The sequence below is a fragment of the Phalangium opilio genome, unplaced genomic scaffold, assembly GCF_054372755.1.
Source record: "Phalangium opilio isolate 3A_F unplaced genomic scaffold, DU_Popi_V2 ptg000082l_1, whole genome shotgun sequence".
NCBI lineage: Eukaryota > Metazoa > Arthropoda > Arachnida > Opiliones > Phalangiidae > Phalangium > Phalangium opilio.
This window is the reverse complement of record NW_028324189.1, coordinates 8125947-8140713: the sequence shown is the minus strand read 5'-3', so window position 1 is coordinate 8140713 and position 14767 is coordinate 8125947. Positions and strand designations below refer to the sequence as shown.

Below are 14767 nucleotides of genomic sequence, written 5' to 3'. Positions count from 1 at the left end.
GAGTGTTCCCAAATTCACTACCCCCGTCCCTTCCCCCGACGCTATGCTAGAGAGGACTCGGTTTGTACAGTGGAAGGCGGGCGTTTTCCGGTCCCTTTAGAGATCCAGCGTTCATGATCAATCAATTTCATAGCGTTTCATAGCTAGGTTTAATTTCCCTTGGTTAAGTAGATTCGACCTCATGATTAGTTTCTTCTTTTCTTCGCACGTAAACACAATTAAGTTCACCATTATTTTTCCGTTTGAGTACTTGAGTACTTTCGGATTATCAATCAGCTAATAAAGCCTTAAACCGTGTAACTAAATGGTACGTTTTCGACCAAACCAAAACAAACGCAACAACTTTTTATCACGAAAGACAATGAGCTTAATTAGTTTCGGAGATACCTCGAGGGAAATCATACGAAGTTTTCCTCCAATGTTTAGTTTTGAATGACGTAAACAAGTCACGTCTAGCGCAAAAGTAAGCGAAACGCCGAAACGCGAAGTGTGGTAATACAGTTAATGAAAGGCGTTTCCTACAAAACATTCTTGCCGTATCTATGGTTTAGGGTAATTGGCAATATTGCTGTAAAAAGTAGCGACTGAGTTACGATAAACCACCGTGTTCACGTGGTGCTTAAAACAGACTGACTGATAATAAACGCCCAGCCCAAACCTCTTTCCCTAGAAGGCTGAAAATTTGCAGGAACGTTATACTCATAAGTAGTAGGCGCGTACTAAGAAATAGTTTTTCTAATCTGCTGCCATCTTAATAAATGGCGCCCCGAAATATAAAAAAATCTTCTCTATGCAACAAAGTCCGCGCGTTTCAACCGATATCACAAATATTTAGTACACTGGTGGTTTCATTTAACCGTTAGACGGGCTGAGTGATTTTTTAGGGTTCGATTTGTTGCCATCTTTTTAAATGGCGGCCAAAAATTTAAAAACCCTTCTTTATGGAATAATGTCCGCGTGAAAACTAATAAAAAAAATGTCCCGACGGGCTGACGGGCAACGCAGAGTGCCTTCTCTCCTAGGGTGCTTCTAAAATATTAGTCATCAGTAAAATCTACCCATTCTTTATATCATTTTGATGGAAGTTCTTATTACACGCGAGCGACGTCGCGGGTAACAGCTAGTGTAGTATAAATCTGTTGCCAAAGCGACAAAGCGCTGTTTCGTTTCCTTCCGAACCGATCAGTCAGTCAGGAATTTGATTTATATATTTATACTACATTTGATAACTACAACGATAATTCGTTTTTCAAAAGCGTACATTTAAACAGATCAATATAAACATTAGGATAATACACTTGTCTCTTTGCGTGAGTTGATTGGCGAGCGAACCATTTATTGCGTAGAAGGAATTCAAAGATGTCGGTCGCCACTGCTAAATATGAAAAATTGTTTCCCGATAGATACTTCAAGTACAAGTGCGTACTTATTGAATGTAACCGAGAATATCAGTTCCCTTTAACATTATTTTCTCTTCCAAAAGATTTACGGAACAAGTTTATCTGACGTATGGAATTCTTCAGGTGAATAAGAAAATTAATTTAAGATTCGAATTAGGTTTTGAACAATCTCTGAAACTAAAATAATATATCTGGTTTTATAAAATTATTCTCACTAGGAGATTGAATTACTTCCGCAACAACAGAAAAGATGTTACGATGCCGTAGAATTCGGAACTAAGATTCACAATCTTACGTAATTGGTTAAAATGGTTTGAAAAATAATTGACGTTTTCAAGATAATATTTCTTTCAATAGCGCTCTTTATGAAACTATAACAGTCTCGAATCTCAGAGACCTTTCCAAGGGTGGAGAATTATCAACCGTCCGTAAGCCACAGAGTTTCAACATCTCACAAAATTGTAAAGGGTTGATCCTACCCCTTAGAGGGCATCTAGGCTAGATCAATGCTAAAACACATTGTGGTCATTAGTTAGTAACTTAGAATTTAGTTTTCAACATCAGCGTGGGGGAAATCCCACTAGATTGTAGGGAGTTAATCCTACCCTTTAGAACATGACATAACACATTGTGGTCATTAGTTAGTTTTCAGTTTTCTGAGGTATTTTCAGAGTGTGGACGTCGTACTTGCTCCAGTGGATGTTTCCACTTTAAGCAAGGTGAAAGGGTTTATTTCCAGTGGTTTTACGACTTCACCGAGACGATCATATTGTCAGCAGCACCAAAATTGTCACTGTCATCTTCGCTCTCATTCTTGTCAATGGATTTCATGGTACATCTGGTCAAGATCGGCGTATCGTCTAACTCCAAAAACTTCTAATCTATTACATTTCCAGTCCGGTGTCGGCATTTGCTTTTTCGCCATTGTCACATCACTGTTATTGACTCACAAATTATGGTACTCCATCCTAACAAAGTCAAGAAGTAACTTCAATCGATTAATCAAGCGATATCTGATAGTTTTATGGGATGTCCTTTCTGTATTTTTCTTTAAACGTAAGTAATTTCACCTCTCAAAAATCGCCGTAATTTGGGAAACCCATTTTGTCTCTCGTGTCACGCAGCGTACCCTGGTCAATTGGATCACATTTCCGAGCGTCTAGTGTACGCGTTTTGGGTAATTGGCGTCACCTTTATCGGGTTCCTCATGAGTTGTTTCCTCAAGTCCGAGTTCTTCAGTGAAAAATATTTATTCATCGAAACAATCGAAGATCTTCAATACATGCAGAGTAAGGCGAATGTTCAACCACTTATGATCGAAGATGGATTGGTTCACCGATTTCTAAGCAATAGAGTAAGCGTTTTCTTGAATACCCTAATGGCGGCCTTGCCCCCGTGGTGTTTGCTTCTCTTATGAAATAAATGGAATTGTCTATTAAGGCCAAGCAAGAGGAAGGGCTGGATAACTGGGTGAAGAATCACTTGAACGAGGAGAATTTTTGCGATCCTTACGACCTGGTTTCGCCAGAACTGTACGAGAAAATTATAAATGGCCATAAAGCATTGATTTTGAACAAGCTATTATTGTCTGCTTGGTTGGGCTACATTCTTATGGAAGATATGGACATCACCAGCAAATGGAAAACCAAATTTTATGGATTCTATTTTTCCAAAGCGCTTAAAAGCGACTGCGTGGTCTTGCCTGCCAATTCATCCATTTTTAGCAACCCGATCTTTCGTGACAATTACGAAAAAGCGTAATTTACACCGCTCCTTTCATAAATCGTTTAGGCCAAATTAATTTGGTTTTAATTTTAATTTAGAATGCTCTTGTTTTTCGAGACAAAAGTGTTTAGAAATTTGGATTTCCCAGGGGATTACGCTATGGATTTCGTCAAATGGGAACGTCCATTGAAGACCGCGTCGGACCTAACTTTATTCGCCGTTTCTAGCGTCTTTTACCTCACTTTATCGGCTTTATCCTTTTGCTTCGCCATGTTGTTCGTTGAAATAATCCTCGGCTGGAAGAAATATAGAATCGATTAAAGAGAAAATCAATCAATCAAAACGTTTTACAAAAAGTACACCTTATTGATTTCGAAATAATGACAAATATTTACAACGACATAAATTCTTACAACTTTCAACCGAACATTGAAAACACTTGATTCCATTTCATTTTCCTAAATTCAAATAACCGTCATAAGAGGACATGATCTTTGTCAAGCACAAATTTACAATAAAAATTATGGTGACGAGTAAAGATAGAAAATACACCGATATAAGTTAAACATGAATATTTTGTTGTTGTTGTTGTTTAGGTAATTCTTGATAAACAAACACATTATATTAAACACGGTTTAAAACATCTCTTTTTAAACCCAAAAGCTAAAAACTAATACCGTTTTCCATTTGGTATTTTTTTCCACCGCGCAGTGAAAATAAAACAATTCTTTTTAAAAGTACATTACATTGTAGCTAGGTTTCGGTAAATATCGCTCCATCTAGCGGCCAATTGGAAAACAGCGTAAAATTCGTTTAATTATTTAAGTTGTAAAATATGTTCAAGTTCAATTAGTTTATTTTTGTCGCGCCATTCGACGTTTCTTCGTCATAATGTAACTTGTTGAGTCCGAACGAATAACGAACACTCGTGTCGTGTCGCACATTCAAATCTACCTCTAAGCAAAAATTGTCTTTCATTTTGTTTTCGCGACAGTTCAAACCATCGTTTAGTTCGCGTACGTCGTAATTAGTATTAATTATTAAAAATGTCCATACGAATGGCACGTATCAGTATCCCTGTAAGTTGAATTACTTGGCTTTTACCCAATAGATTTTTTTAATTACTGTTCTGAAAATAATTATGTGAAATTAGTCATTTTGTATTTCTCATAACTACATAATTTTTTAGCAATCCTGTAAATAATAAATAACAATAAGTATGTCATTTCTTCCCATAGATAGTTTTCACACATGGAGGACAAAAACCCGTCTGCTTTTGTCCTCCAGATAGCCCGGCTTCCTGGTGTAAATGGTATGAATCCTCCATGTGTGAAAACTATCTATTGCTAAATTTCTTAAGGAAGATTTGTTCCATGCACGTTTTGACTGAAACCTTATTCTTATATTGAACGGGCAACTAGACTGAACTTACAACCTACCATTTGGTAATGATTTTTACCATTTGTATTAAGATTCCAAGGTTAGAATTCTTGGCATGTTAAGGATCTAATGTCGTAGGAGGTACTGGTGGTAATGGTCCCTTGAAATTAAAAGTAGTATTTATTTTAAAAATTCAGAACGATTTTAGGGTTTTAACTTAAGTACCATAATTATAACTAGCTAAGAACACCCGTGACAAAATGTCGATGTACTTTATAAGGGCTTACTTTTCGAGGTAAATTACGATACTTAGGTATACTTTGTTAAATCTTACGACATTCGGTGGTTTCCAACCGCAACCTGGTAAAGGTAAACCGTCTAATCCAAGCGGGCAAGGCGCGTCAAGTCCTGGAACTCCCTACACAATAAACAAAGTCTATTAAAATTTCAATCTTCAAATAGTAATTAAATTTTTCACAAAGAAATACCTGATCTCCTTTATCACCCTTTTCTCCTTTCTTTCCTCGTTTTCCTCGCGGTCCCTGTCACATCGAAAATAAGACATTGTATTACAAGTTCAGTTCCAATAGAGAGACACGTTGTACTACGAGAAGACCATTGTGGCAGTAAAATAACTTCAAAGAATACTCGGTACACGAGGATGGGCTACCACAGAGTTTCCGCGAGGTCAGGTGATTGCGCATGGTTCAACGCGCAGCGAGGTAGATACATTATACGCGAGGTAAAATTCATCATACATAATAATTAGTCCGCCTAGATACGTTGATAACATGTTTACACAATGATATCAGGGATAGATTTAATTTTAGAAGTATTAATGGAGAACAGTTAGTATTTACTTCAGTCCGACTCATAGCCCAGTATAGAGCCCCTCCCTCCAACACGTAACGAAAATTTTAAATGATCTTATTGGCTCACTTAAACTACGTTTTGATTACGTTGCTGACGGGGACGGCGAAAAATCCGTAATTCCTTTTAACCTCTGTAGCTATGACCCGCCTCTTCTTTCATACCCCTCCGTCCCGTGGCTGGGGGGGTCCGGGACTTTGACGCGCGCCCACATTACTCTGTTCTCCATTCCTACTTCTCAAATTAAATCTATCCCTGATGATATGTATTCGTGTTTCTACCAAAAAAGGTCTTTTCGTAGCGAATTAGGCGCAAAATGTGGTCGTTACGTACTAGTGGTCCTAGATCTCCTTTGTCACCTCTGGGACCCTGAAATACAACAGAATTTTAAGTGTATCATTAAATTGGCAAAGGAACGTTAAAAACCGAAACTTAAAAAAAAAAAGAATTTCGCTTCTACATAGCGTTACGTGCGACAGCTCAAGTATGCGAAAAGATGTAGAAGAAGCAATAGCAAAGATAAAGAAAGAAAGAAAAACGCTCTAAAAACTTAAAAAAAATAAACCTTAATGATTGTAATTAAAACGAAATATACATTTTTTGAAATAATTTTACGATATATTTGGGTAAGTTACCGGTAATCCTGGTATTCCGTCTGTTCCCTGTGATATATTTGTTGAAATTACAATCTTGATCATAAGAAAAAACTTCAAGAACAATTCCTTACTGGAAGTCCTGGTTCGCCTTTTTCGCCCTTTTTACCGATCTCTCCTCTTTCACCCTAATGGCGATAACGAAAATATTAGTACGTTTAACGTCATGTTACTCAAAAGACGAATTGCTCCTGTATTTAATTATAATAGTCGGGAAGATCGTTCAATTGGGATTATCGTTTGAAGATCGCGAGGAATCGATCTAATAAGTGTGTCTATTCAATTACCAATGGAAAATGTATTACGAATCATCATGGGCTAATAATGAGTGATAATTAAAATATTACAGAAGGAATTCGTTTTGTTTTCTATTTATGGACCCTTGCAACGAAACTTTGTGTCACATGATTTATACCGGGTATCATCTTTGCTTTCAAGTAATAATGAAATTCTGAATTGTCGTTCTTATTTCTATTTACATTTGTTATCCTGATCAAGGAAGATGGAGATAGGGAAGTTTGGTCAGTATAGGAATCTCTCTTCACGAAATGTAGCAGGTCACGTGACTTATATTCGGCGTTAGTTTGAAATGTGCAGTCTCGGTTGGAAACCGGTAGTGCCGCTAATCCTCAGCACGATGCGCGAGAAAAGTGCGCACATGCACATCCACGCCGAAAACGGGATTTTTGGGCGACCGGAGTTATAGCGTTACATGAAACTTCCCTTTCTCCATCTTCCTTGTCCTGATGAACCGATTTTTCATATTAAATACCTAAGATTCTCTTGCAGCAAAGAGAATACCCGGTATTGAACAATAAAATTGTATATTACCTTCATACCATCCAAGCCAGGTGGCCCCTAGAGAGATTTAAGTATTAAAATTACACTAAGACGAATTATAAAAAATAAAAGTAACAACGGATTGCATGCGATACAAATAGAGAAACAAATGGAAAAATATAGAATGCGAGAAGGAAAGCATTCTAACAGAAGCGAATTAGAGGAAAGACTTAAGCCTAATGAATCCTAAATATTTTACAATAAGTAGTAAAACCGATTCACTAAAAACCACCTCAGGCATTTTTATACAATTCTTCTTAAGTATTTTTTTTTGTTTCTACACCAGATCATTTAGCGGTACCAAAAATGTTAACTATACAATTACAATGACGATTTTAATTAACATTAATGTTAATACTAGTTAATTTTAATGGACAGAGGATATGTTAAGTAAGTATCGGGGTTTGTTTTATTTTCGTACGTAACTTAGCTAGGAATATTCACACCCCATTATATGTAGGGGTTTTCCTACTAGGACAGTATTATTACGTCACAAAACTCCTAAATTTAGATTTCGTTTATTTAATATATAATTGGAATTTTTAAACATTTTTCTTTTTTCATCTCTTTCTTAAATTAATTATTCTCTCTACAAAATATTCATATAAAAACTAATTAGAAAGCTTTTCAGTTTTTTTAGAACAATATTTTTTCTTTTATAAAATAATACTGCCAGTTACTGCGTTTTCTAATATTTTTTGTTATTTACTAATAAATTAAATTTGTTTTAGTATTCAGTTTAAATTAGCAATTGGAGAGAAAATCTGAAAATATTGGTAGACCATAATTGCTTATCGGTTGAGAATGTAAATTCAATTATAAAACTTATCTTAGGTCAATAGCCGGTTTTATAGAAATGAAAATATTGCGGTCTTGGACATGTTGTATTTGGAAAGGTGCTAAACGCCACTAAGTCATGTGACGTAAGAAGAGCTACAGAGCAGCCATTTCCACTTAATAACATCCAGAATGGATTGGACAATAATTTAAGAAAGAAAACGTTGGGGGTTTAAGCCTTGGCGTTCGTGAGATTTTTATGCTTTACTTTTGAAAATTAATTTGAGGGTTATGGATAAATTTTACTATCGGTTTTGACATTCTACCAATAAATAATTGTTGTCTTCTAAATGATTCTTGACGTTTAAAAAATAACGCGACCCTGATTAGAGATAAAATCACGTGACGGATTACAGCAAATTGGCCAAGAAAAGGGTACGGCGACGTGATTCATTTTCACAAATGATAAATTTTAGAAATCTCGATGGATTTTCTGCGCCATCCGTAGGGGGTCGGAACAATACTTTTGCTGCCTTAAGGAGCGCAAAAAGTAAAAAAAACAAAACAAAAATATTTGCGCGAGTAGTTAAGTTAAACCTTTTTCTAATTTGTTGGGGCAAATAATATTTGTTAATACACGGGTAAAAATTAGAAATTGTCCTTAAACTACATAAACACGTATGTACAAAATTCTTTTTTTTTGAAAATTTTGGGAGGTATCGAGTTTGTCAAAAATGTACAAAATGGGTTTTACAGGAAGAATTAATTGTACCAACAATAACTTATTATCGATTAAAACTGAATCAAAGTCATTCGTTAATTTGTTTTTAATTGAAACTAAGTTTAGCGACGAATTTTACTAACTGAATTTTCATAATGGAAAGAGCACGCTCAAATGTTTCTTTGGTTATTCGAAGGTACATATATTAGGCGTGAACAATGCGCATTGGAACTATGTGTCCTTCTACAATATTAAAATAAATATGAGCAATTACCTACGTGTTTATCCTATCTATAAAACAGTAATCTGCTAACTCAAAAACCTATAGAGTAGTAGCTAGGTACCATTAAGGGAGCCATATCTTAAAAATAAAAGGAAGGAATAAATTGTCTACGTTGGCACTAAGATAATCCAGTTCCCCGGTCTCAAGGAGGCGGAGACTTTTTCGTCTATGGTATAAATAGATTATTCGCATCGTTTAAGAGAACCAATGAGATGCCTGCTGAATTTATGAGCATCGTTTTAAAATATAGTTCCCTGATTTAACGTAGTAGTCAGTACCTTCATTAATATTGTAGATAAACAAATAGTTCAAATTTGAACAATCATTATTAAGCCCTTGGAACAAAACTGAAGAGAATACTACCAAGAAAGAACCTATTCCGTGATTAAAAATTAACTGAAATTCTTTGAAAATTTTAATTGAATCTTTTGACTTTAATCGATTGTCTGCCCAATTGATTCTTCCTTGATGATATGTTTATTGATTTATAGCAACATTGAGATTGAAGGACTAAAGAACGAGTTAAATAATTAGTTTAGCAGCTGTCAATTCTTGTAAAGATTAAAGTTTTTTCTTGTTGTTGTAGTTGTCGTCATATTCTGTATCAAAAAAGGGGGAGGGACAATTGCCGCTATTAGTATCCGCGCGCTACCTATATTGCAAGAGTATTTTTGTTTGGTTTGTAGTTTGTGGTGGGAAATTCTAGATGTTTTCATCTGCCTCTTATCGTTTTGGCTTCGTAACCCGGTACTCCAGGAGCTCCTGGTACTCCTTGTTCACCTCGAAGACCCATCGGACCCTAACGCGTAAATTATTAATTGGGATAAAAGGTACAGATATTATTTTTTAAAAATTCGCGTTAATCCCTATACGCGGTCGGATGGTTTCTTACAGGTAATCCCATCGGACCCGAATCTCCTTTAAATCCCTTTTCACCCTGAAATAATAAAGGATAAATATTGATTAACGTTACCAAACTTAAATTTGTTTCGCAGACCAAAGGGAATTAAAATAATTAGATGGAAATCAGGTTTTCCTCGGATTAAAACTAGATGCATGGTACCGAGTTCCTTATAACGAACTATTAGCAATTACATACTGGTTCTCCTTTTTGGCCATCAACACCTCTGTCTCCTTTAATCCCGGGTGGTCCTTGTAAACCGGGTAAACCCTTTTACAAACCGGAAAGACGTAACTGTTAATCAATAACGCCGAAAGGAAACGCGGTGCTCAAGAAAAACTTACGGGGGGTCCAGAAGGGCCTGGTGGTCCCATCATCTGTGGACCAAAAAAATATTTAACACAATGCAAGTAAATACTTTAAGGGACAAGTACTTAGAACCAAAGATACGTTCTTTTAAATTTTTATATTGAACTAATGCGTGATTAATATTTATGGGTGACTTATATATCAAGATGGTAGACGGCGAGACGCAGTATGTAGTGTAAGTCAAAGAATATAAAATAATTTTCGTACCAATTCAGCGTTACTGTCAAAAGATCGGATCTCGTCCCCTTGGAGCGAGAAAAGACCAGAGGGCATCACGTGATGACTAGCTTGCTACGTTTACGTTAAGAAAAAAAAAGTTAAGTAAAATTTTATAAATATTTTCATAAGTAAGTTAATTACTTGTTTCAAATAGCGAACCGGAGTCTCCAATAATGAAATAATTTAAAGAAATATTGATGAGTAACACAATTTATAAGTTTGGCAAAGAGACATGAAAATGGCGAGCTCCTACGCCGCGTTTCAAATATCTTTATTAATTATATATATTTACCATTTCTCCTTTATCTCCTTTTTCACCTTTAGGACCACCTTTACCCTAAAAACAAGATAAACATTTACAATGTTGTTATTTAAAATATACCACATCCAGAAATTGTTCTCTTATTTCCACAAAATAATAATACAACTAAAAACCCCGCGCACAATTTTACGGCATTAACCATAACCATTAAATGCTTACCGGTGGTCCTGGTAAACCGGGAGGACCCATAAGGCCAGGAGGTCCCATGTCACCGAAAATTCCTTTATCGCCTTTTGGACCAGGATTACCCTTAAAAAAAAACCACAAATATGCATTTAAGAAACCCGCAATTATGTCTGTAAGTTTGTTAATAACGCTTGATTTATTTTTTGCAGAAAGTTACAATAGATGGCGCGAATCGATTTACCCCGAAAAAGGTTAAATCTGGCCGGGGCCATCTTGTTGAAATGGTACCGCCACGCGCATATTAAATGGATGAACGTGAGCGCGTGAAGCGTTTGGTATTACTGCGCGAGGAATTTCAGCGCGAAAATTGGATAACTCGCGCAAGGAGCATTTATGATTTCAGAAGGATAATTCAAATTATTATTAATTTACTTACGGGTAATCCGGGTGGACCCTGAGCGCCCGGTTCTCCGTTTATTCCCGCTAGACCCGGGAACCCTCTTTCACCCTGAAAAAAATAAATATAATATCAGTAATGTATAGGTATTAGCACTTGTCCTGTAATGGCTGAAACGTTTTGTACAAAAATATTGAAAATTATCCAAGTATATTAGGTATGATTAGTATCTTACCTGCGCACCCAAGAAGCCCATGTCTCCTTTATCACCTTTGTCTCCCTTTTCTCCGGGAATTCCACTTTCACCCTTTTCTCCGGCGTCACCGGGTAGACCTCTAGGAGCTGGCATTCCTGGTTTTCCAGATTTACCCTGTTAAAATGGCATATGAAATAGACAATCAATAATCTGGTCTTCAGAAAGAATTCATTGATTTAAGTTTCGTGTCAGGCTCAGAAATTAATTCGAGTGGATTGCCTATGCAATCGTTGCCAAAACCTTTAACACGCGAGTGATCACGATAAACCGATCGCCTGATTATGGTCATTATTGTTATCATACCCTACGCAACGCTTCAAAACGGCGCTAAAGTGTAGTAAGCTTATCATGACCGCGGACCTACGACCCCAATTTGTCCCGAAACCATAAAAGCCACAACAAAGAAAATAGAAGTTGTACATTTATGTTGATGCTGGTATCTATTTGTTACCGCTACCTTAAAATTAGAACTTTGACCCAAATGTATAGTAATGTCTGAAGACGACAAACTATTTAGCTAAAAGGTTAACCAATTTGCGTGATACGGTCGTATCTCCACTTACATTTGGGAACTCCGTTTAAAATTCCCCCCCCCCGAGTTTACAGCTCATTAGTCTACTGTTTTTATCGTAAATACCGGGAAGGGCAACACGGATAATTTGTTCTCATACGCGTTTACAGCTCGCGAGAACATCAAAAACGACGCCAAAGCTATTTATTTAAATGACAGAAATTTGGAAGGGCAATTTCGGACGGATATAATGACGGCAAAGAGAGATAACAACAGTCACTCCCTTCTAGGCCTAAATCCCCCCCCTTTCAAATAATATGCAAAACTCTACAGACTACAATGTTTTCGCCCTTTAACAAAATTTCAAAATGAAACAAAGTTTCTTTCATAAAAAAGAAATGCGAAATCTAAATAGTAGTTTAATATTTTCGTTAAAAACATAATTTGCAACTATTTCATAATACTGAAGATGATACGATCTGACAATTCTTCGAAACTGCCTGCCCTAAATGTTTACCCCTACCTTCCATTAGAATTGCAATATTTACGGACAACACAAACATGTACACACATTTATGCGAGAAAATTTCAATCGCATAGGAATGATAAATTTGGAAAATCATGGTTAATTGACTTTGTTTTTCTCTTAGCTTCGTGTTTCCATATACCGGACCAGGAATACATACAGATAATTGGAATCTTTGTGCACCCATATCTCCAACGTTAATTTCTATGCGGGTTTTGTGGGCGGGGCTAGAGTAAAAGTGATTTCATTGGTTGGTAGCAACGCGAGGTAAGGCGTGCGCATGGTGCAACGCGCAGCGAAATAGATTACTTTTCCCACAAAATCCGATTAGATACGTTAAGAAAATGCCTACATAATAATTCCTATTGCCTGTATGCATTCCTGTTAGTAGACCAATTGAATATGAATTCAAATGATTTTCCAAATTAAAAATCTTCCTTTTCGGTCATGTATCAACGAATTGAAAGACATAAATTGCCGTTACACACAGAAAACACTTAATTTAACGGCATATTTATATATATAAAAACACTTAAGACAGATGGCACGTGTAAAACTTGTCACATATAATTATATGTTACTTACTTGGGACAGGAGAAAATACTATAACAGAGGCAGTGAGGTTGTTAAGTGTCGGAAACATAAGTGTTAACGTTAAGGCTGGATTGTTCAGTTCTGCTTGATCAAAGCCTCTACAGTGCGTTAGTAAAACATCAACGTATAAAAAAAATTACACACATACAAAGCTACTCGGTCACCACACTCGGTAACCTTTCGCTCTGTTTACAAAGAAATACAACGCCACCTTTAGGCGTGAGAAAAAAAAAGATAAAACCATTTTTACATGCTTAAGTATTGTTACGGTTAATACAATGAAAATGTTAACAAAATATTATTTTACAGTGAATTGTTATTGGTTTAGTTAGTTAGTTTTTTTTGAGGTGGTTTTAGTGGTTTAGTAAAAATTGGTATTACTACTTAAATAACGTAAATTAAAATCGAGGCGAAATTAGAAAAAAATATATATATATAAGCCACAGCAAAGCTCTATTAGCTGTGTATAATTAGAAAATAAAATATTTAGTGAAAAAAATTGGAAATTGTTAAATAAACATAAAACCAGGATACGGTGGATCAATTTTGAAACCGTTAAAATATACGTGAATTCTACGAAAAATTCACCAAGCTTATTTCGACAGCGTGGAAAAGAAATTTTACCCCATTTTTCAAAATATCATAGGGACAAGGCAGTAAATTATAAACCCCTCCTACAAAACGTCAGACCTCCGCTTACAAAATCATATTTACTCCCCCACTAGCCTTCTACTTAACAAATCCCTCCACCAGTAGCGTCGCTAGGGTTTGAAATTTGGGGGGGGGGGGGGCTAAATCTGGGCAAACTAGTTATTATAAGAACTTAATAAAAAAAATTGCATAATGGGTTCATTGGATAATGTGTAGACCTTTAAAACTACGTAACTTTGTGTCAACGTGAAATTTTTCGTATTTTAAAGATATACAGCCTTTTATTGATAAAAACGGAACCGATTATGAAGGATTTTCACTCGTCTTAAGTTTATTTTCAGTTTTGGTTAGCTTTTAGTCCACACTATTGGGACTCCCTTCGAAAGAACATGAAACATTTTACTTGTCTCCATCTGTTCTTTTCTTCAAAATTGTACTGTTTGATATTGAAATTCATCTCTGCAGAGATGAAACTTAACGAATCTATCATTATAATTTTTTATGTATTGCTACAGAATTTTAGGATGCTAACCGCAATTTTTTGGTAGGGTTTACGGATTTTTTTGGGGGGGCTAACTTTGGAATTTGGGGGGGCTATAGCCCCCCCAAAAAAGGCCTAGCGACGCCACTGCCCTCCACCATGTAGATGTATATGGGAGGAGCCGCCTGAAACCAAGCCCCTTTTGTTACTTCCCTATATACCCCCTTCCTTAAAACAGATTTCAAAATTGTTCCCGTATAAACACTTTTGGACAAATAAACAGTGAGACAAAGACATACATTTATATTTGAGGGAAGCGTTGAAAACAGTAGGATTATTATGGTTAGGGTTTGGACAGAACCGGACAAACATTTAAACGAAAATACGTAGACGGAGAGATAGAGTGAGAGAGAGTTAGATACGTTAGTTTTAGTTAGGTTACCCTTTTGCCTCTGCGACCACGTTCCCCTTTGTCCCCTTTTTCTCCGTGCTCTCCTGGTGGGCCAGGGATGCCAACATCTCCCTGTAGCCGCCAACCACAACACACAAAAACATTCAATAACCCGCCACCGACTGTGTTAAACACTTTCTAATAACCAGCCTCTCCTAACAAACAATATATCTAGCAAATAATTTCATTTAAATATCAAATAACAACAGTCACAATTGTTATTTAATCACGTGATACGAACAAGTAGATGAAAATAGCTGATTTGTAAATGAAAACTTTTCCAATTAAATTGTTGCTAGATCCATTGTTTAAAT

General features: G+C 36.2%; 3 protein-coding genes across 8 annotated transcripts in view; 1 reads left to right on the top strand and 2 right to left on the bottom strand.

Annotated features, from left to right (window-relative positions):
* Positions 1–1275: 1275 nt before the first annotated feature.
* LOC149651381 (uncharacterized) lies at positions 1276–5913 on the top strand. Its single transcript, XM_089848270.1, has 9 exons — positions 1276–1418; positions 1484–1523; positions 1619–1695; positions 1758–1828; positions 2072–2232; positions 2297–2456; positions 2525–2754; positions 2841–3157; positions 3224–5913. The coding sequence occupies exons 1-9, from the start codon at positions 1360–1362 to the stop codon at positions 3444–3446; spliced, it is 1338 nt and encodes a 445-aa protein (XP_089704396.1). The 5' UTR covers positions 1276–1359; the 3' UTR covers positions 3447–5913.
* LOC149651380 (uncharacterized) lies at positions 3471–14505 on the bottom strand. The gene is made up of 9 exons (XM_089848286.1): positions 14445–14505; positions 6860–6886; positions 6103–6156; positions 6011–6037; positions 5709–5744; positions 4994–5047; positions 4840–4923; positions 4565–4665; positions 3471–4254 (listed from the first exon to the last, which is right to left on the bottom strand). The coding sequence occupies exons 2-8, from the start codon at positions 6863–6865 to the stop codon at positions 4624–4626; spliced, it is 303 nt and encodes a 100-aa protein (XP_089704412.1). The 5' UTR covers positions 6866–6886; positions 14445–14505; the 3' UTR covers positions 3471–4254; positions 4565–4623.
* LOC149651376 (uncharacterized) overlaps positions 7086–14767 on the bottom strand; it is a 96529-nt gene continuing 88847 nt past the window's right edge. For 5 of the 6 annotated variants that reach the window (XM_089848260.1, XM_089848265.1, XM_089848263.1 and 2 more), the window contains 10 exons: positions 11219–11353; positions 11023–11094; positions 10620–10709; positions 10433–10475; positions 10280–10308; positions 10127–10210; positions 9895–9927; positions 9749–9820; positions 9542–9586; positions 7086–9448 (listed from right to left, as the gene is read on the bottom strand). In XM_089848260.1, the coding sequence (XP_089704386.1) occupies positions 9362–9448; positions 9542–9586; positions 9749–9820; positions 9895–9927; positions 10127–10210; positions 10280–10308; positions 10433–10475; positions 10620–10709; positions 11023–11094; positions 11219–11353 (690 nt within the window). In that variant the 3' untranslated portion in view covers positions 7086–9361. Of the gene's footprint in view, positions 9449–9541; positions 9587–9748; positions 9821–9894; positions 9928–10126; positions 10211–10279; positions 10309–10430; positions 10476–10619; positions 10710–11022; positions 11095–11218; positions 11354–14767 lie in introns of all 6 variants that reach the window. The other variant, XM_089848262.1, reaches the window with a different exon arrangement.